General features: G+C 44.4%; 2 protein-coding genes and 1 pseudogene across 4 annotated transcripts in view; 2 read left to right on the top strand and 1 right to left on the bottom strand.

Annotated features, from left to right (window-relative positions):
• Positions 1-26: 26 nt before the first annotated feature.
• Positions 27-3538, top strand: TPPP3 (tubulin polymerization promoting protein family member 3). 3 transcript variants are annotated; one of them, XM_004460856.5, is made up of 4 exons: positions 27-140; positions 2416-2609; positions 2725-2878; positions 2994-3538. In XM_004460856.5, exons 2-4 carry the CDS (start codon positions 2422-2424, stop codon positions 3180-3182), a joined length of 531 nt encoding a protein of 176 aa, XP_004460913.1. In that variant the 5' UTR covers positions 27-140; positions 2416-2421; the 3' UTR covers positions 3183-3538. The 3 variants fall into 3 exon arrangements, with proteins under 3 accessions (XP_004460913.1, XP_004460912.1, XP_012381561.1); XM_004460855.4 differs by having other exon boundaries at positions 34-130; XM_012526107.3 differs by lacking the exon at positions 27-140 and adding an exon at positions 357-479.
• Positions 3539-7881: 4343 nt separating this feature from the next.
• LRRC36 (leucine rich repeat containing 36) overlaps positions 7882-22035 on the bottom strand; it is a 78003-nt gene continuing 63849 nt past the window's right edge. The window contains exons 7-11 of the mRNA XM_012526108.3: positions 19513-19678; positions 17825-17970; positions 17008-17131; positions 10809-10923; positions 7882-8223 (exon numbers count right to left, since the gene is read on the bottom strand). Of these exons, the coding sequence (XP_012381562.1) occupies positions 7998-8223; positions 10809-10923; positions 17008-17131; positions 17825-17970; positions 19513-19678 (777 nt within the window). The 3' untranslated portion in view covers positions 7882-7997. The remainder of the gene's footprint in view (positions 8224-10808; positions 10924-17007; positions 17132-17824; positions 17971-19512; positions 19679-22035) is intronic.
• LOC101419208 (eukaryotic translation initiation factor 4E pseudogene) lies at positions 14677-15361 on the top strand (annotated as a pseudogene).

Here is a 22035-nt window from a genome sequence, read left to right on the forward strand (position 1 = left end):
CGGAGCCGCCCGGGCTGCAGTCCCGCCCCGGAGCCGGCTGGGAGCGGAGCTGCCGAGCCGCCAGGTTTCTCGCGTTGGTCGGTCGGTTCTTGTGTCCTGTCCACCCGAACGCGCACTGCAGGAGCACGAGGTAGAAACCGGTAGGAGACCCGGGCACCGACCACTCTAAATCAGTACTCTGCACGATAAGCGGGGGGGGAAGGGGGAGCGGCCCGGGAGGGGTCCCAACCCGGGATGACACCGAGCGGAGCACGCCAGCTCAGCGGCCCTGCCGGGGCCCCAACGTTCCACCCCCACCCCCACCTCCTTGCCCCGATGATTGATGACTCCAGCTGTCCGGGCAGGAGCGAGCGGGTGGCCCCAGTTCCCGGCCGTGTCCGCTCCATCCATGGCCTGCAGACCCCAGGGACTACGCCTGCGACCTGGCTCCACCTAATCAGCTCTGACGTTACCAAGAATCCATCTTCCCGCAGACAAGAGTGAGCACTGGACGCAGGTCCTGCCTGGTCCTGGGACAAGCATCCTGTGGCTCCTAAACGCCCCTGGACTATACTTACCCTTGGCAACCAAGTGGCGGGGCTTGGGGCCCTGGTGGGCGGTGCAGCATAGGCAGAGGTGGGGAGTGCAGGGCTGGGCTGTGGTGCAAGTCGCTGTAATGTAGTAGCCATGGATGCTCACAGCCCCAGAATTTAGGGATGGGTGTGGCCACTGGGAGGTTTCCAGTGTTAGGGCCAGTGGTAGCAGAAGACGGGATAGTTGGGTAGGGGCCAGGCCATGGCCACTGGGAACTGTTCTATAAATGCAGAGGTAGAAACAAGGATGCCTGAGGGTGGGGTCAGGGGGCTGCAGTGAAGGAGGTGGGTGTGGTCAGAGGGTTTCAGCCCAGGGGATCTCAGCTCTGTATCTGGGAATCTGGCTGTGCAGATGGAGGAGGCTGCAGTGCCCGGCTGAGGGTGTGGTCAGGGAGGCCTCAGTCCATGGATGGGTGGTGTAGAGGCGACTCTCCAGTGCCAGGCTGAGGGTGTGGTCAGGGGACTGTAGTTGTGGGTGTGGGTGGCACTTAATGCAGGGCTGAGGGTCTTATTGGGGGGCTCAATGCAGTGCTGTTAGTATATGTGAGGGGGGAATGCTGAGGCAATGGTCAGAGCCCTGGGTTCCAGGACTTGATGTGTGGATGAAGGATGCTGCAGTGCAGGGCTGAGGGTGGGGTCAGGGGATTGCAGAGGGGGGCCATCGGCGCTAGGATATGGGCATGCTCAGGAGGTGCAAGGCCAAAGATATGCAGGGCCAGGGCTGCGTGCATGTGTGCTGCAGTGCAGGGCTGTGGGAATGTGGACCAGCATGGCGGTGCACAGGGCATGGGCGAGGGGCCTCCATGTTGGGCTGAATGAAATGTGCTTCAGTGCAGGGCATAGGTGTGAGGATTACAGCACCAAGGTCATGGTCTCACTTGCCAACATGCCTCGCCCAGGCTAGTCCCCCAATCTGGTATTCCTCCCAAACTCCACAAACTGGGAGGTTACAGCCCCAGTGGGTGGCAAGGGGCCAGGAAGCCACGGTTGTGCCCTGGGCGCTGGGAGTGCTGGCGTGCCCCACCCGTGGGCTCGTTCCCCACCCAGCCCAGCCCAGCAGCACTGGGAGCTTCTCCCTGAGCTGCCCTGACACCATCTTGCCCTTAGCAACATTCTCCAAGCAGCACCACCCTCCCTTAGCAACTGTCTCCAGGCTTCACAAACTGTGGCCAGGCCAGCCCCAAGTTCCTGCTCCCCTCATGTTTTTGTTTAACAGCAAATAGTAACAAGGTCCCAGCTGGGCCAGCTGCACCCCTGCCTAGGGCACCCACCCCTGCCCATACTCTGGCTCCCTTCTCAGGCCTGGGCTGGGTCTTGCTGGGTCTTCGTGATCCCTAAAGAGCCACTGTCCTCACCATATACCTGCCCAACTAGCAGCCTGGCCCTGACCCAGCTTGGCATGGAGCTCCTAGGGCAAGAAGGGCCTGCTCTGCCACCCTCACAGTCACTCAAGCAGGCCTTGTGCCAGGACCAGACAAAGCCATGGCCCCAGCTGCTGCCCTCACAGTCTTTCTGGACAGTGCCACTCTGTTCCCAGCCGGGTATGGGCATCATGATTTCATCTTCAGAACCCTACTCAGGGACAGGGCTGGCACTAAGTGACAGGACCTTTCCTCTCTTGGGGCTTGTCCTAACTGCCCCTCAGGCTTGGGCCCAGGGAGACACGGGCCTGGACTCTCCCCAGACACTCCAGCTCCAGTTCCAGGTCCAGCTCTATGTGGGTATGTAGCAGAAGTGCCTGCAACTCAGACCTTGCAGGTTCTGAGGTAGAGGAAGGATATTCTGTGCCTTGGGGAAGGGAGGGATAACATGGCTGGGAGGTGACCAAGGTGGGTCCCTACAGGGCAGCATGGCGACAAGCACAGACGTGGCTGGGCTGGAGGAGAGCTTCCGCAAATTTGCCATCCATGGAGACCCCAAGGCCAGTGGGCAAGAGATGAATGGCAAGAACTGGGCCAAACTATGCAAGGACTGCAAGGTAGCTGATGGAAAGGCTGTGACAGGGACCGACGTCGACATCGTCTTCTCCAAAGTCAAGTGAGCCCCAGGCAGCCCCTGCTTCTGATGTCCCCAGAAGGTGGGGAATTGGCGGGCTGGAGCCAGGGAGGACATTGAATAGAGGGAGAACTCATGGTACCCATTTGCTTGGTAGGGGGAAGTCTGCTCGGGTCATTAATTATGAGGAATTCAAGAAGGCGCTAGAAGAGTTGGCAACCAAGCGATTCAAGGGGAAGAGTAAGGAGGAGGCTTTCGATGCCATCTGCCAGCTGGTGGCAGGCAAGGAACCAGCCAACGTGGGTGTCACCGTAAGTGCCCTGCTGGTCTAGGGTGGGCACTGAGGGGCATGTGGGAAATCTCAGCCAGGGGTGGGAAGGGCTGGGCCCCCTCACCAAGTGCCTCTGGGGGACTCTGTCCAAACAGAAAGCAAAAACAGGAGGCGCAGTGGAACGGCTGACTGACACCAGCAAGTACACGGGCTCCCACAAGGAGCGCTTCGACGAGAGCGGCAAAGGCAAGGGTATTGCTGGAAGGCAGGACATCTTGGATGACAGTGGCTATGTGAGTGCCTACAAGAATGCAGGCACCTATGATGCCAAGGTGAAGAAGTGAGGCCTGGGAAGGCCCCTCCAGTGTGGCTGCCCCTGCCAAGGCCCAGGTCTGGGCCTAAGGGGCATGGGGAATAAGAGCACCTGGTCTTTGCCCTGCGGACCTGCCACCCAGAGCTTCCTGCCCAGCCCCATGGGGCCAGCCCACCAGGCCTCGGACCCAGGCTGCTCTGTGCCCTCCTCTCCCTCTTCTCTCCCACCTCTGTCCCTCTGGGGAGAGTCTGTACCTATAACCTCACCACCCCCTACCTAGCCTGGGCATGGCTGACTTCTGCCTGCTTGCCTCATATTTAAGCTGCTGCTCTGGCCAAGTGCCTGATTCTAACCCAGACCTCAATAAAGACACCTTTTGTACCAAAATGTGGTTTGGTTGCGTATATGATCATGGAGATAGTTATCCCTATCCGAGTCATCACCCTCTGAGTGCCACATCCTTCGGACCTCTCTCTTCCATTGGCAACCCTGCCCAGAAAAAGACACACTAGTCCCCTTCCATTAGCACAGCCAGGCTGCCCAAGGGTGCTCCTTAGGGAAATCCAAAGCCTTTAAACTCAGCCCTGACTTAGAGTCCTAACTGTATCTTGCCTTCCTGCAATCAGTGCCTTAGTCTGGAGACTCAGCCCCCTCTCCACTTTGATAAAGGAGAGAAGCAGATGTCCTGGGCCAGGCCTTAGGCCTTAGCTCTAAACCTGCCGACAGGCATCTTGGGTCAGCTCAGAATATCAGAAAATTCAGGGCCAGGAAAAATGATAGTAGAAAGTCCAATTCTTTAATTGTATAGATGAAGAAGTAGGTCTGGAGAGCGGAGGGGCTTCTGAGGAATAGGGGAGAACCATGCCACTTACCTCCCAGGCCAGGATCTCTCTGGCACAGCCTGTCCCAATGCTGATTCCCAAAAACTGAGCTGGATGGCCACAGCCTAGTACCCAATGCCAGCCTTTGTGACTCTTTCTTCCTGCTGTGGCAAGAGGGCTGGATGGCACTTAGGGCATGCCCAAAAGATGGCAACTCCCAATGGCTTGAAAAGGCTTGAAAGGTACACATTCACAAATCCCTTCTCTGACTCAGATCACAAGGCAAATGAGCACAGCTGTTAATTCCCTTATCCCAAAGGTGGTTCTTCTGGGGTGCTCCTGCTGCAGGAGGCCCCAGTGTCCCTTGAACCCAACTTCAAGTTAGGTGGGTATAGGACTCATGTGGCTTGGGACAGGGATGCCAGGAAGGTGAAGTGGGAATTAGAGAGAGGCCAGTCAGTACTCTGGCCACAGCAGGGTCTTGCCAAACAGCTGCCAGCTATAGGATCCCTCCTCATGGCTCCCCTTCACTTGGCTGACCATGTTGCCTTGCACTGCCCAGGTACGAGTTTCAGAGAGTTCTATAGCTCCTGCAAGAAAATACTAAGAGGAACGATTCTTCCAGCCTTGGGGAATTTGTTGGAATTGCAAGCTTTACTTAAACGAACATAGTAGGGGTAAAATCCAAATCCCTCACTTAATAAAATACCCTCTTAGTGAAAAGAATCCAACTGCATTTCAAACCAGGGTAGGCTCCAAGGTATTAAGCTGCAAGTAAGAGGACCATTCAGGGTATGTGTGTCAGGGGGTGGGGGTGGGGGAGGAAAAGCTCATCCATTGCCATGACTGCCAGTGTGGCTGGGAAGAAGACAGAAACAGAACTGGCTGAGCCCCAAAGCTCTACCTTGTAGGCATAAAGTCCCTCTTCTTGGAAAGGTTATGGAGCACGAAGGAAATCAAGGCTTCCCCAAAGGCAGGAAGTCCCTTAAAGACCAAATGGGTCTAGTAGAATCTGGTAAATGGCAGCAACTAACCAAAAAATGCCGCTTCAGCCCCATTATCACTGCTCCACCCACCACAGCCTCATCACGGTCTGAAGTGATGGGAACCTATGCTAGCAAAGCCAGGATGGGCAAGGAAGAGAGGTACGTATCTGGTTCAGAGCCATTAAAAATCCTTTATGGACAGCTGGGGAAGTCCTAACCTGTCAGAGTGGTCCTGCCTTTCCCTCTGGGCACAATCTTCCCTGAGGAGATCGTTTCCATCTAGACCTTTTTCTTTCCCCAGTAGTGTCATCAGGACAGCGAGAAATGCCTCCCACTTATTTTCTACTTCCTCCAAGGGCTCTCCTCTCTCCATGGTGAGCCCACTTAGCCCCACAGGGCAATAATTTGGCCCTTCCCTTGATATTCCCAACCCCTGCCCCTGCCCTCTGGATCAAGTGCTACCCAAAGAAAATCAGGAACACAGGCGGCTTCCCTAGGAGTGGCCAGCAACCTTAGAGAGATGCTGGCTTGGGGTGGGACAAGCCCCTTTCAATGACAATCAAAAAAGGGGTAGAAAGCAGCTGGGTCTAGGTCAGGCTCTTTGTTCCTCCTTAGAGGTGCCCTGAACAGGTTCTGGGACTGCCAATATCAGAAGTTTGTAGAGGGAGGACAGAGGAGCTGGAGTTGCAGAGAGAAGTGGGTTATTTTTCCTGACTGCCCAGTAGGTTGGGCTGGACACTCAGCTGGGACCCTGAAATATGACAACTCAGGGCTGCAAGGCCACCAGCCAAGGCTCCTCTACCTGGGCAAGGCTGAGGCTCTTTGGAGGCCTCTCAAGTGGGTGATTACAGGCCCAGGAAAGTGTGGCCGGGAAGGGGGGATAGTCTTCCTGACATTTCCACAGAGCCTGAGCTCATTCTAGCTCCCTCAGAGCCACACAGCTCAAAGAAACTTAGAGCTGCTTTGGAGACCAAGTGATCCTGCTTGTCCATATAAAATCCAGAGGTCTGTGGGGTTTATTTATAACGTAAAATATGACCTGGGTTGTGATCTTCAGCCTCGTAATTATGGTGATAGCTTGCCTGCTTTGCAGAGCACCTGAGTCAGAGGAGCAAATACGTGTCTAATTCTTCCACCTGCCTCTCTCTGATGTGACTGAGGATGAGGAGGAGTACAACAGGGCATTAGGCTGATGGTCCTTCACACCCCACATATTCTCTGGCAACATCACTACCTGGGAGATGGCTGAAGCAGAAACATACCTGGTACCACATTTATTATCTTTTCCCATGGATCTTTAAATCACGCAAGAGTAAAAGAAAGATTGTGCCTTGTGCCTGAAATACAAGGCGCTCTTATGTAAAATGGATGCTGAGCCCAAAGCTAGTATCTTTGGAAGTTGCACCAGCTTTCTCCCTGGTCTTTCTGGCAACTGTGTCCTCCCCCACCCCACCCCGCTGCCAAACTATTCTTACAGAGGAATCTTCTACAAACACAAATCCGTCACTCAGCCTTCCCAGTCTGAAATCTTCAAGGAGTCCTATGACCTAACTTCTGCTTACCTCCTCCCAACCTCTCAGTTCCTGCAGTGGGTCAGGTTCCTTCCCATCTCATGGCCGTTGCATCGGCTTTTTCTCTAAACTGCAGCTTCTCCCCAGTGCCCTTGCCCATGGGTGCTTTGCCTAGTAACCTCCTAGTCATTCCGCAGGTCTCAGTGGAAAGATCAGTTCCTTGGGGGACATTTTCCTGACACCAAATCTCCCACGCTAGGACAAATCCTCCTGTTCTAAATATAAACATACTGTCACAGCACTATATACTACTCCTTTGGGGTACTTACCAAATTCATACTTATCTACATTTTGTTCATCTGTTTTCCTAATTAGTCAATACCCCCCTCCTGCAACCTAGCCCAGTGCCTGCATGAACAAATGAGATGATTTCTAGTCAATATCTTGATTATCAGCTGGGTTGTCCCTTCCCTGCCCTCACCTTAGTGAATGAGTCCTTGGCATTCCAGAATCTCCTTAGAAATGCTCCACTTGCTGAGTCCCCAGTGTCTGTTAATGACACTGTTAGGCCCCATGCTTGAAACCTTGGGTCACTCTTCATATCCTACTAATCACCAAGTTCTGGGGACCCATACTATAAAATGCTCTTAAATCTATCTTCTTTGGCCATTTTCCATCTTTCTCTTGGATCAGGGATGCAGGTATCTACTGGGCCCTCTGCCACTCTTTCTCTCCTGCTAGTCCATGGTTACACTGTCACCAGTTATTATTCTAGAACTTAGATCTGATCATGTATCTGTCCCACACCTTCTTCCTTGCCCCACAATCCTCCTGTGGGCCCCAGGCACTTATGCTCTGCACCATTGGCCTAGGAGGCTCTGCATCCCCCTTACCTGCTAACATCTGACTCATTCTGAAAGCTTCCACTCAAACAAGAACTCACTGAAGCTGTCTCCAATTCCCCATAGTAGGAATTACTCACCTTTGCTCCCTCTTTGGGGCATCTTTAGGCTTTTGTTTAGACCTGTTTGGTACCAGTTCCAAGCTTTGTGCTCCATCACATGATTTTTTGCTTTTTCCCCGACTAAACTATTGGCTCCTCCAGGGCAGACACCAGACCTTGTCACCTTTTCACTATGATCTGAGGAAACTCAAAACATCTTTGATGAAAAAAATGTGTTTTTTCTAACATCTGTCTGACACAAAAGACACCTGACCATGGATGTTCTTTCTTAACCTTCTACTACACAGTTTCACATGACCCTGCAGAAACATGTCTAATGTTTTTTTCCTTTTCAGTATCTTCAGCCAAATGTTTCTGTGTGTTACAATGCCTAGGAGTAAGTGCCAACTATTTCTATGGGAAGATGGGAGGAGAGAAAAGGAGAAATAAAAGGAAGAACAATACAATATAACCAGAATAAGCTTTTTTTTCCCTTCATCTGTGGGTAAAAATCACCATGCTGGTGGCAGTGACCCTGAGAGTCCTCCATCAGCGAGAGGGAAGCTGCAGTGAAGGTGTTCAATGCTAGCTCCATAAACTAGACTCTGGGACAGCATCTGAGACACCCTGCATTAGATACTGATTGGTGTCATGTGCCACTGGTGAGGAGGAAGACAGTGTGCTTTTCCCAAAGGGCGACGATCTCCCCAAATGATGACTCTTCTCAGGAGGCAGAAGTGCTTTCCCGGAATAACCCTTTTGCTCTTTATTCAGCTGCTGCAGCAGATACTCATTAGTTACGACCAGGGATCTGATGCACAGGGGAAAAGGTAGTCATGAAATCATAAAAGCAAAGTAGATGCCATTCAGATCTGAAATGTTTGCTAAAGACAAATGTAAAGTGAAGTAACATCTTTAAATAGAAAGAAGTGTTCAAAGTATGAGTGGGTTATTTTTAAAGCAGGCCTTCAGTTTCTTTCGGCATTACAGCTTTGTTTGAGTATGTTCCAAACTGACTGCAGCAATAACATAATTCATATTTTATATAGTCCCCATTCGATTCTTTCCAAAGCACTTTCATGATGATGTAAGTAGAAGCACTGGGAGACTGACCCCTGGCCAGACCTCCAATTTCCACCCCCAAACCATAACTACTTCTTCTAATCTATCCTGCCTCTGAAATTAATGGTGCTAGTCAGGACTGTACTCTTAGATGCTATTACCATATAATATTAAAAGTCATCCACACACATTAAAACCAAAACAAAACACAGAATAGTATGTAAAATGCTATTCATTGTAGCACTATTTGTAACAGCAAAATACTGTTAACCAAATATCCATCAACAGAGGACTAATAATCGGGTACGGCCACACTACCGAGTACTATGCAGCTGTAAAAAAGAATGAGAACTAACTCTGTTCAGCGCTGTGAACTGATACCCGAGATAAAAAACATTAAAGCAACATTATGTATCACATGCCCCTTATTATCTAAGAAAGGGGGAATACAAATACACAGACACACACATAATGGAAGGCTAGTGGAAAGGAAGGAAAGGAGAGAGGAGAGAGGAAAGGAAGCTAGACTTTCCTGATTTTATCTTATTTTGTAGATTTGACTTTGGGACCATGTAAATGTTCCAAGATTAAAGCAAAATAACAAAAGATTCCCTAAAAATCAAAAGCAAAAGGAAACAACCGATCCTCTTATTGAACTGATTAATAACACAGAGGAATTATTTTAAGTTAAATTAAAATACAGTAATTTTAAGGATAAATCTATAATAATAATATACAAACTAGACTTCAGTAAACATTATTGAAATTAGATTATGCTGCTAAATTTAGTGAATTCCAATTTAGACCAATAATCTAATTGGGAAAATAAAGAGAAATAAAGTTTAAGAAATATTGGAGTGCTTAGTTATCTTTTCCTTAGGAAACAGCATCCTCAACTATTGACTACTAGCCTAGCATAATAGTTAAGATTGCATTTTTGGAAGTAAGACACACATGCTTTAAAATTTCAGATCTTTTGCTTTCTTTGTAGATTCTGATATCTCTGCTTTTAACTGAAGTTTAAAAAACAGTTAAAATGTAATAATTGCCATGGTTGCATTTTGTATAACCCAGGACTAATTAGTTACTCTATTTAAATCTCAGTTTTTATCATCTCCAAGAAAGGATCAATACCCACCCCACAAATTCATTATGATTACATGAAATTCTGTATATAAAGTAACAATACATTGACTAGCAAATAATAAGCACTCCATAAACAAACACGTTTGTGTTTATATTGCTCTTTCTATAAATCCATCTGTACTATAATAACTTCACTTTTTTTTAACAAGGAGACCAAACTTATTTACTAAAATTCATGGCAAAGATGTTCTGAAGAATAATTTCACTTTTGAAATATTCTTTTAGGCCTCACATTTTATGTGTCCATACATATTATGTAGTAATTAAATTGTTTGATGTGCATCTCCAAAAAATACAGTAATTCCCTGTACACCCCTGAAGACTTACATCCTAATGCAGACCAGCAGCAACTGAACCGCCTGGAAACTTTAATTAGAGATGCAAATTCTCAGTTCCCACCCCAGACCTGCTGAATCAGAAAGTCTGAGGTGGGGCCCAGCAAACTATGTTTCCACAAGTCCATCAGGTGATTCTGATACACACCCAAGTTTGAGATCCATGACTTTATGCTATTCTCTTTACTTCTGCCTATGTTTGAAATATAATGGAAAGTTTGTTGCTTTTTTCCAAGCCATCCAGAACATTCTGAGGTCTAAGCCTCTGCATATGAAGCTATTCCAATGAAAATCAGGAAGTAAAGTTTGGGATTGACAGTTTGGGATGGGGTTCATATTTGAACTACATTGAAAGCCCCAGGAAAGGTGTTCGGCAGATTAAAATTTCAAGGACTTCTCTAAATGTGCCAGTAATCCTGAGGTCTCTTCTGATGATGTTTTTCCTAGCCTGTATCTTGAGGGTACTGTTCTGGAAGAGGCAGATGCTACTGTGTTCTTCTGAAGAGAACATGTCCTTTGGATTCTTTTTCCCTCACTCTCTCCTGAGTGCTCTTGATGTGTCTTCTGTGACCATTATGGGCAGGCATTTTCTGAAGGAGCCAGATGGCTGATTGTAGGGGTACATAAGTGACCAAGAAAAGCTTGCTGGCTTAAACAAGGGTCCTGTTAGATCCAGTGGGAAATTATTAATGACTGAAATACTGCCCTGGAAAACAGTACTATGATCCCTGAGCTAACTGGCTCAGATATATGAGGTTTACACACATTAGGGACTTCATTTGCAAAGTTGTATAGATATTAACTTGCCGAATAAAACAAAGATAAAGGAAAGTTACCATATACTCTCTCTTACCTTTGACTTTCATGGAGAAGGGCCACGGTCTCCTCCAGCTTTTTCAGCTGGGCAAGCTCCTGGTTTAGGCAGGCCACCTGCATGTTCAGCTGTTGGTTTTTGTGCAGAAGATCATCTAGAAAAGGTACAGTAGCCAGGGATGAGCAGGATTCCAAGCCATTAGTCTTTGAGCAGAGCATGTATTCAGGAGAACATCTTAAAGAACTGGGAGCTCTACAACACTCCCTTCCACTCTTCATTCACCATTCCCTCCCTTGTAAACAACAGATACAGTGGCAAGAATATGAGGTTTGGCAACAGAGGGGTCTGAATGAAAACCCAGTCAATTAATATTGTACATGTTAATTCAGAGTTTCATTAGAGGTAACAACCCCTGCCCCAAAGCACTGTTATGAAGATCTGAAGAGGGGAAGCAGATGTGGCTCAAGTGATAGAGCTTCTTCCTACCATATGGGAGGACCTTGGTTTGATCCCTGGGGCCTCCTGGTGAAAAAGAAGAGGAGAAAAAGAGTGCCCACGTGGCAAACCAGTGCCTGCGCGAGTGCCCGCGTGGTGAGCCAGTGTCTGTGCAAGTGAATCATGCAGCGAGAGGATGATGCATCTGTGATGGTTAGGCTAATGTGTCAACTCAGCCAGGTTAATTGTGCCCAGTTGTTTGGTCAAGCAAGCATTGGGCTAACTGTAATACAAGGGCATTTATGGACTTTAGTCACCATTGACTTTATTGCAGTGGTAAATCATAGATAGCTGATTACAATTACATCAATCAGGGAGATTCCTATCAACAATGAGCGATGCTTTATCCAATCAGTTGAATGTCTCAAAAGGGGAAGTGATTCCAGCATTGAGTGAGAATTTCCCAGCTCATCTCTGGACAGCCAGTGTCTCCCAGAATTCATCAAGAACCTTTACTGGACTTTCATCGGAGCCCCTGGTTGCAGCCTGCCTGCAGAACCTGGACTTGTGCATCCCCACAGTCACATGAGACTCTTATAAAATCGCATACTACTGACAACTATCTCTTGTTGATTCTGTTTCCCTACAGAACGCTCTCTAACACTGCATCAAAAGAGAGACAAGAGAAGAGTCAAAGTGAAGCACAGCAGAAACCAGAAACTGAGGTGGCACAATTGACAGGGAACCTCTCTCCCCATCAGAGGTTTCCAGGATTGAATCCTCATGAATCCTAGAGGAGAGAAAATTAGAAGAGAAGACAACACAGACAGCAAAAATGGTAGGGCAGGAGGAGGGGAAGGGGGGAAATAAATAAATATATATTTTTTAAAAAGATCCAATGAGACCTGTCCTCATTTAGCATGGGTAGTTAACAAATATTAGGTCTCTCTCCGCATTCCTTAGTTGTGAAAATATGTCCTTCAGTCCCTACATAGTATATGAAAGCAACTAGAGCTGTGTCAGACACATAGCAAAAACTCAGTGAGTGCTTCTGGAAACTGAATTTGTGGTGGAGACACTCACATCTAGCTCCCCCAATATGTTATCACTGCCTGAAATAAGGTAGGTAAAATCACAGGAATCTAATTCTAAGGAAGTCAGTCTTCTAGAACAGAGCTTCTTAAACTTTGGTAGGATGACAGATCACCTGGGGATCTTGTTATCTAGAGTCTGATTCAGTAGGTCTGAGGTGAGGCCCAATATTCTTGTGTAACAAGCTCCCAGGTAATGTTAATGATCTGTGGCTTATACAAGGTTCTAGAAGGTGGAAAACAGGGCTCCCACACCTATATTTATCACCAGTAAGCCAAAATACTGAATTGGGCCTCATAGCTGATTGAAAGTAGGTATCTAGGGAAACAGATGTGGTTCAAGTGATTGGGCTCCCACCTACCACATGGGAGGTCCTTGGTTCTGATCCCGTGCCTCCTAAAGAAGACAGCAAGCTGGTATGACGGGTAGGCATGGCAAGCTGACACAACAAAAGACACAAAAAGAAAAACATAATGAGAGACACAACAAAGCAGGGAGCAGAGGTTCCCAGTGCCTTCTAAAGATGACGAGCAAGACAGAGAGCTGAGGCAATGGGCAGGCACAGCGAGCTGAGGCAGCAAGTTGATGCAACAAGAGACACAAGAAGAAAAAACATAATAAGAGATATAACAGAGCAGGGAATGGAGATGGCTCAAGTTATTGAGTGCCTCCCTCCCACATTAGAGGTCCCAGGTTTGGATTCTGGTGTCTCCTAGAGAAACAAGGAAGATGAACAGACACAGAAAGTGCAAATGACAGGAGGGAGGAGGGAGAAATAAATAAATGAAAATAAATCTTAAAAAAAAAGAAAGTAGGTATCTAATGGACAAGCACCTCTTATTTTTACAGTAAGTAAATGAAGACTGATGCCTTGATTATTCAGCCTTGTATCAGACAGTGCTCAGACAGACTCTGGATATGCATATAAATACAAATGCCCCTAATGTTTGCTTATGGGTGCTGAACTTCAAGTTTAAAGCAGAGGGCAGATTTTACCCTAACTACTGATCTAAACTATGTCAACAATACAGCAGTACATACAAGACTTAAATGGCATATATTTTTCACTTATGATGATGACAAAAAAAAAAAATCCAGCACTGGCAGGGGAAGAGTGAAAAAGACATCCTAATACACTGCTGGTATGAGTGTAAATTGAAACAACCTTTCTCAGGAGTAATTTGGCAATGTGTAACAAAAACCGTAAAAATGTCCACATTCTTTCATGTACTAATTCTACTTCTAGGACTGTCTCCTAGGGAAAATAGCCTGAAATACATACAAACATTTATGTATGTAGATAATAGCATTATTACATATTAATAAAATATTATTATTTATAATATTATAAATTAGGACTCTCAGCTCCATTAGGAAGAAGGAAAGATGAACTCAGAGAAGCAGTTTCACTCTAGGGTCTTTTCCATTTCAGGTCTTTTTTTTTGAATGTTTGGAAATTCTTTAGAATTAGTTATAATATTATGAATAATTACAGCTTTAGTTATAATAGCAAACATCAGAAACAACTCTATAGAGAACTAGATAGATAAATGTGGTATATCCATATGACATTATAGGAAATGCTTATATTATTATATTAATAACATTAGGATGTAGAAATCAGGCCAGTTATTGCCTGGGATGGAGAATGGGGGGGGAAATGACTGCAAAGGGATATAAGAAACTTTCCAGAGTAACAGAAATGCTCTGTATTTTGATTGGGATGGAAATACATGAGTGTATAAAATTCGTCAAACTTCATTTTATTGTGTATACCTTATTTTTAAAGATCAGGACAGTAATTTAAATTTTGAGTTAAAAATGTATACATGGGGGGAAGCAGATTGGCCCAATGGATAGGGCATCCTACCACATGGGAGGCCCGCGGTTCAAACCCTGGGCCTCCTTGACCCATGTGGAGCTGGCCCATGCACAGTGCTGATGCGCGCAAGGATTGCCCTGCCATGCAGGGGTGCCCCCGCATAGGAGAGCCCCACGCGTAAGGAGTGCGCCCTGTAAGGAGAGCTGCCCAGCATGAAAGAAAGTGCAGCCATCCCAGGAATGGCGCCGCATACACGGAGAGCTGACACAACAAGATGATGTAACAAAAAGAAACACAGATTCCCAGTGCCACCGATAAGGATAGAAGCAGTCACAGAAGAACACACAGTGAATGGACACAGAGAGCAGACAACGGGGGGTGGGGGGATCAAATAAAAAATAAATCTTAAAAAAAAAAATATATATATATATATATACACAAACACACACACGGGGAAGCAGATGTGGCTCAAGCAGTTGCATGCCTGCTTCCCACATGGGCAGTCCCGGGTTCGGTTTCTGGTGCTGTCTAAAAACAAACAAAAAAGATTGATCTAAGATGGCGACTGTGGAACCAGAAACCACCCCTACTCCTAATCCTGCACCTACAGAAGAGAAAACAGAATCTAATCAAGAGGATGCTAACCCAGAACACTACATTAAACATCCACTACAAAACAGATGGGCGCTTTGGTTTTTAAAAAATGATAAAAGCAAAACTTGGCAAGCAAACCTTCAACTGATTTCTAAGTTTGATACTGTTGAAGACTTTTGGGCTCTGTACAACCATATCCAGTTGTCTAGTAATTTAATGCCTGACTGTGACTACTCACTTTTTAAGGATGGTATTGAGCCTATGTGGGAAGATGAAAAAAACAAACGAGGAGGATGATGGCTAATTACATTGAACAAACATCAGAGAAGAAGTGGCCTCGATCGCTTTTGGCTAGAGATGCTGCTGTGCCTTATTGGAGAATCTTTTGATGGCTATAGTGATGATGTATGTGGAGCTGTTGTTAATGTTAGAACTAAAGGTGATAAGATAGCAATATGGACTACTGAATGTGAAAAGAGAAGCTGTTACACATATAGGAAGGGTATACAAGGAAAGGTTAGGACTTCCTCCAAAGATAGTGATTGGTTATCAGTCCCATGCAGACACAGCTACTAAGAGCGGTTCCACCACTAAAAATAGGTTTGTCGTTTAAGAAGACACCTTCTGAGTATTCTTATAGGAGACTGCATCAAGCAATCGAGATTTGGGAGCTGAACCAAAGCCTCTTCAAAAGCAGAGTGGACTGCATTTAAATTTGATTTCCATCTAGATGTTGCTAAGATATAAGAGAAGTCTTATTCACTTTTGTCTTGTACTTCTGTGTTCATATATTATTTTCTTTTATTTTCCTTTTTTTTAAAAATTTTGGCTAGCGTATCCACTATCCCAATCAAAGAATTACAGTGCACATCGCCCCTAGAATCCATAAATGTGTTCCTGACCCACTCTGTAATAGCTTAGTAGAATTACCATTACAAACACATATACCTATCCACAATATTCAAAAAAGAACTTGAATTTCTATACCTTACAGGAAAAAAAATTCTGTTTATGTTCCATTGTATGCAGGAGTATATTTTGCTGCTTTGAAAGAATATGATGCATACAGTTTTCTAGCAATTTTCTTTTGTTTGTTTTTACAGCATCGTCTTTGCTGTACTCTTGCTGAAGGCTGCTAGATTTTAATTTATTTGTTTCCCTACTTGATAACATTAGTGATTCTGATTTCAGTTATTCATTTTGTTTTGCTTTTGTTTTTTCCTTTATGTAACATTGGTGAAGGATCCAGGAATATGACACAAAGGTGGAATAAGCACTAATTTTGTATCAAAAAACCTCACAAAAAACAAAAACAAACAAACAAAAAAATAAACAACAAGCAAACAAGTGAAGAGACCAACTCGGGGTAGCTGATGTGGCTCAGTGGTTGAGCGCTGGCTTCCCATATACAAGATCATGGGTTCTGAAGAGGGGATTTGGCTCAACTGATAGAGCGTCCACCTACCACAAGGGAGGTCCCGGGTTCAAACCCAGGGCCTCCTGACCTGTGTGGTGAGCTGTCCCATGCACAGTGCTGATGTGTGCAAGGAGTGACGTGCCATGCAGGGGTATCCCCCGCATAGGGGAGCCCCACGCGCAAGGAGTGTACCCCGTAAGGAGAGCTGCCCAGAGGTGGCGCCGCACACACACAGAGCCGACACAGAAAGATGACACAACAAAAAGAGACAGAGATTCTCATTGCCGCTGACAAGAATATAAGCAGACACAGAAGAACACACAGTGAATGGACACAGACAGCAGAAAACTGGCGGGGGGGGGGGGGGAGGGGAGGGCGGGGAAGGGGAGAGAAATTTTTTAAATATCTTTAAAAAAAAATCATGGATTCAATCCCTGGCCCTGGTACCTCAAAAAAAAAAAAAAAAATACACATACACACACATATATGTATGAAGGTAAGGTGGGAGAAAATATATCAAAACACTAATGGCAGTTATCTCTGGATAGTGAGATTACATTTTTCCTTATATGTTTCAAACTTTCTATAAAGAACACATTCTATTGCTTTAATCAGAAAAAACAAAGTGTCATTCTTCAAAATAATGACAATAACAACATTTGTTCATGCTTTACATTGACAAAGAGCTTCATGTGGTAATTCAAGTCACCTGCATAACAACTCAAAGGCAAGATCGTTGTTTCCATGTAACAGCCAAGTAAGCCAAAGGAAGTCTTGTCTTTCCTTAATTGTGAGCTCTAGATAATGAAGTTTACGAAACAGGTGTAGAGACATACAACTGTCTTTGGACAAATGACACACGGCTTTCATGAACCTACCAAAAGCGTGGGATTGGTGTCCACTCCCAATCAACGGGGCAGCTCCTTCCTCCAACTGCTGAATTTTTTCTGACAAAATGAGGTTTTCTTCTAACACTCTGACCAGTTTTTGCTTCAAACTTTCCTTTAGATTAGAAAACAAAATACAAGCACATTAACAATCTGAAGTCCTGAGGAATGCTTTTAGAGGACTGAAAAACTGAATGGATGTCAGCAGACTTATTAGCATTTAAATTCATTGCCAAACACAGCTCAAGTGCATCAAATTTATCATATGTAGTCATAATCCTTCCTATGAATTATCTACTACTCTTGCTGACCAAGGGGTCATTTGACAAGGGGCCATTCTGGGTCACCTCTCTAAAGTTTCTAGATCTGAACATGGTAGCTGAAAATCATTTTATGCTTAAGAAAGGGGGGGGGGGGGAGTCTGAGGATATGAGCCCCTTATTCCTGTCCCAGAGCCAGAGGCAGCAGCTCTAGGAAAGGCCCCTAGTTCAGACCCTCAGCTCCATCAGAAGGCAGGAATCTACCTTTCTCCAATGGAACCAACCAACCATCCAAGAACGTGATCCTAAACATTTTTACTCCTAGGGTCTTTTATTTTTAAAGTCTTTCTTTAGAATTTTGGGTTAGGGCTAGGATTAGGGAGTTAGGCCTACAGAAGCCCCAAGTTATCCCTGTCCTAGCAAGTTTTGGGTTCCAGAATGTCCAGGTGCTCATGGTAATGAACTTTTGGCACAGAGCTCTTCTAGTCTTGATTCTCCATCCTTTTCTAGTAAAGGAAGCATAGAAAAGGAAAATGAAAGAGGCATACCATGTCATTAGGAACCAGCTGCCCAGCCTCTTTCAGTTCAATCTCCTTCTTGCGGAAGGCTTTTGAAGTGTCTTCAGGATGTGGCCGACACCACTGCTGAGAAGGAGTAGGAACTACCAAAGTCAGGAGCAGGTCTCGGGCAGGACCTGCCAAAAATTCAGATTGGGCACACAGGCTAATCTTAAAATCCGAAGCACAGAATTCCTGTAGGACATCTCTGTAGGACAAAATAGGGTCATCTAATATTGCTAATTTATAAGAATTTAAGAGGTGTTTTATGAAGGACAACAAATTCTATCCCATGTTCTCTAAGGAGAAACCACAGCAGATCCTTGTGAATGCAAGATCTGTGCTATTCCCAAGTTGCTGCTGAGTGGTTCTGGGGTGAATTTTTCACAAAATGAGGCAAAGGGTCTATGTTGGAAGGAAAATAATTGGTAACTGGTTCAGTATTTCTCCCCTCCTGTATGTTCATTTAGAAATTAGAGAGAAAAAAAAACAAAAACAAATAACTTTTTTTTTCTTTTCTTTCCCCCAGCCCTCCCACCCCCACCCCTCTGATGGCTCCCTCATCTGTTTGCTTGTTGTTTTTTTGCTTACTGTTTGCACTCATTGCATACTTGTTTTTTCTCATTGTCTGCTCGTTTTTTCTTTAGGAGGCATTGGGAACTGAACCCAGGACCTCCCACTGGGGAGGTGGGCATTCAACTGCTTGAGCCACATCTACTCCCCAAATAACTTTCAAGTTTCTAGTTTTACTTACATTTTTTTCTTCCTTTCTTTTTTTAAATCCCAGTGCCTCCATTTACAAACTCTGGGAACTTAGGAAGATTACTTTACCTCAGTCTCCTCACAAAAAATAGGACAATAACGGTACATACCTCTTAAGTGTTACAAAGATTATATAAATTAATATATGTAAAGAGCTTAGAGTAGTGCCTGCACAAAATAATTGCTGGTATGTATGTATATGCAAATCAAATGCAATTTTATCAAAAGGCAAACTCTTTCCTTCTCTTTCTCTCTGTCTCTGTGTTTAAGTTTTTACTTACTTTTCTACCAAAAGTTCCTCAAATCCTTCTTTCATTAAACAACAGATAAGCACATGGGGTCAGTATTTGCAAAACTTTCCCCCCATTTTTCTAAAAAAGAATCACTAAAAAGAATCCAGGTCATTAGCTCATCTAGTTGTTCAAATCATAACATTTTGATAGTCACCTCAGAATGATCAAACCAGTTTCTGTTACATTCTTGGCACTTTCTCAAGGATTGTAAAATCTTTTTGCATTCATTAACATGACCAATCTCTATTTTTCACATCAGGTCACTCTGTATAAATCACACGAGAAACAAAACAGTTGGCACATGAGGAGAGTGCTGAGAAAAAAACAGAAAAAAACGAGAGCGGGTGTAGCTCAGTGGTTTGAGCACCTGCTTCCCGTGTACGAGGTCCAAGATTCAATTCTCAGTACCTCCTAAAACAACAATAACAACAACAGATAAGCCAGGGAAGAAGAATATGAAAGAAATGCAGAGATTTGTTAATTATGATCTTCCTGAGAAGCTTTGGTAAGTGATCAGGAGAATAATTTTCTTTGCAAGCCAAAGGGGCCAAGTGGCCTTTAGCAGAATACAGCAGAAGCAAGGTCTGAGCCCTTCTCTGGGACCTGAGAATTGTACCTACTCACCGAGGAACTTCTTATTGAGGAGGAGGGAGCCAGAGCCATTCCAGTGTTTATCCACAAGTTCCAGGAGCTGCCGGAGGACAGTGGCCACATGGGAGGTTCTGGCAGAGATCGGGGGACTGTGATTTCCTGGCAAACCATGCAAACTGCCCAGGTCACTAGAGAGAGGCTCAAGAAAAAAACAAAAACCCCACCATTTGTCATTTTTACATAAAAGGGGTATAAGAACCTACATGTTTAAAGTGTTAACATTAAAAAAAAAAAAAAAAAAAGGTTTCCTCTTTCAGTATGGATTTGAATAGTTTTTTTTTGAGGTACCAAGGCCGGGGATTGAACCCAGGATCTTGTAAGTGGGAAGCTGGCACTCAACCATTGAGCCACATCGGCTCCCTGAATAGCATATTTTTAATATCCAAGGTAAATACAGTAAGATATTCAAGGATTACTTCAAAGATAAAATTATCTTCTATCAAAATTTTCTGTAGGGACAAACAAAACAAAACAAAACAAAAAGCATGTTGTTTGATGCCAACATCTGTAGTTCAATGTTTATGTTATATAGTATGGAAAGATTAAACTGCAGAATATTTTTTAAAGTATTATATATCAAAATAAAAATGGAGAGTAATTTAATAAAAATTATAACTAAATACACTTATATTTAATATACAATAAACATAAATGTCTTATAACATTTTATACATTATTGTTAGACTCAGTATTAAAGATTCTTTTTATTCAATAAGTATATATATCATGCCTTAATGAATAAAAAACAATTGTGAGTTTTACTGAATAGATCTATCTACCAATAATTTCTGGACTTCGAGAAAGCTGATATATATTAAGAACAGTCATATTATTTCTAAATCTTTGGTTTTTCTGATGTGAAAAATTATAGAGGGTTAACTAACGCTGCCACATCTGACAACCATGAAGTAGAGCACCACAGTAACATTTATGACTTGGTTCATACTTTGGCCTATGATTAGAAGGAAAGACACTATAAACGGCGTTCATCTTCATTTGACAAGTATGTATGGAACACTAATCATATGCATTGAGAGGGCTGTATAAGGACTGTGGGAATTTGAAAAGGTAAAAGATGAGGTCTGGATCCCTTAAGAAGTTAACAACCTGGTTGAGGAGAAAAGTCATTCAAAGTCTACTGTAAAGTCAACAAAAATTAGTATTTACTGTCATTGGTTTTTTCACGTATTGGTAATTTTTTATGTGCATCATGGAGCAATTTGGAAACTTGTATATGCCTTTAAGCATTTTCTTTCATTTATCACAATCTGGTGAGATTGGGGATACTTTTTATGAACTTTAGGATAATTTCTTTTCTCCCCCACTCCCCCCCAAACACACCCTGCTGTTCTTGTTGTCTGTGTCCACTTGCTGTGTGATCTTCTGTATCTAATTCTCTTTTTGTCTTCTTGTTTTTCTCCTCTAGGATTCACTGGGATTCGAGCCTGGGGACCTCTGATATAGAGAGAGGTTTCCTGTCAATTGCGCCTCCTCAGTTCCTGGTCTCTGCTGTGCTTCACCTGAACTCTCCCCCACTTCGTCTCTCTTTTGCTGTGTCATCATCTTGCCGTGTGACTCACTTGCGTGGGCACTGGCTCACCACATGGGCACTCACACAGGCACTTGGTTCACCATGTGGGCACTCAACTCACCATGCAGGCACAAACAGGAGCACTCAGCTCACTGCGTGGGCACTGGCTAGCCACGTGGGTGCTGGCCCACCATGCGGGCATTCATGGGCACTTGGCTCACCACAAAGGCACTCAGCTTGCCACGTGGGCACTGGCTCGCCGCACGGGCACACTTTCTCTTCTTTTTCACCAGGAGGTCCCAGGGATTGAACCTGAGTCCTCCCATATGGTAGGCAGGGGCCTTATCACTTGAGCCACATCTACTTCCCAACTTTAGGATAATTTTGTTAGTTTATGAGTCTTTTAATTTTCAGCAAATTATGCCTAATGGCTTATTTTGCAACATTTTCATCAATTTTTATAATTTGTGACAGAATCAGTTGGTCAAAAATAAATTTTTCTAATCACAAATTTATATACAGTTTAACTTTGTGTATCATGAGATTTAAAAAAAATTTTGGGATCACCTTTAGAATTTTTCAAATGCTCTTTTCTTTATAGCAATTTTCTGACTTAACCTTTCTAGAAATGAACAGTACATTTCTTTTATATTTATTCAAGCACTTCTTTTAAAGCTTTTTATATAAAGAAAAATGTCTAATAGGAAAAAAGAGGGCGTTTTTAAGACAGTCCAGATAAGAGCATTGATATTGTAATTGCTATTTTAACAATATAACATGAAATAGATGTGAAAACATTTCCTGGAATATGTCTTATTAATACAGCATCCCAAATATCCTAAGTGTCACTGTAACTTTTACCCTAAATAAATTAACACATAGTTAGTATACCTATCTGGTAAACTAAGGCATTAGTGGCTGAAAATGGGGCAAAAAGAGACCAAAAAGCCAATATTGGCTTTGGT

Source organism: Dasypus novemcinctus, chromosome 18 (genome assembly GCF_030445035.2).
Source record: "Dasypus novemcinctus isolate mDasNov1 chromosome 18, mDasNov1.1.hap2, whole genome shotgun sequence".
Classification (NCBI taxonomy): Eukaryota; Metazoa; Chordata; class Mammalia; order Cingulata; family Dasypodidae; genus Dasypus; species Dasypus novemcinctus.

Excerpts from the sequence above, each read along its gene's own strand:
- TPPP3 (XM_004460856.5), top strand. The coding sequence starts at position 2,422 with ATGGCGACAAGCACAGACGTGGCTGGGCTGGAGGAGAGCTTCCGCAAA. Across the intron at positions 2,610-2,724 it reads ATCGTCTTCTCCAAAGTCAA|GGGGAAGTCTGCTCGGGTCA; the intron begins GTGAGCCCCAGG and ends TTTGCTTGGTAG. Across the intron at positions 2,879-2,993 it reads CAGCCAACGTGGGTGTCACC|AAAGCAAAAACAGGAGGCGC; the intron begins GTAAGTGCCCTG and ends CTGTCCAAACAG.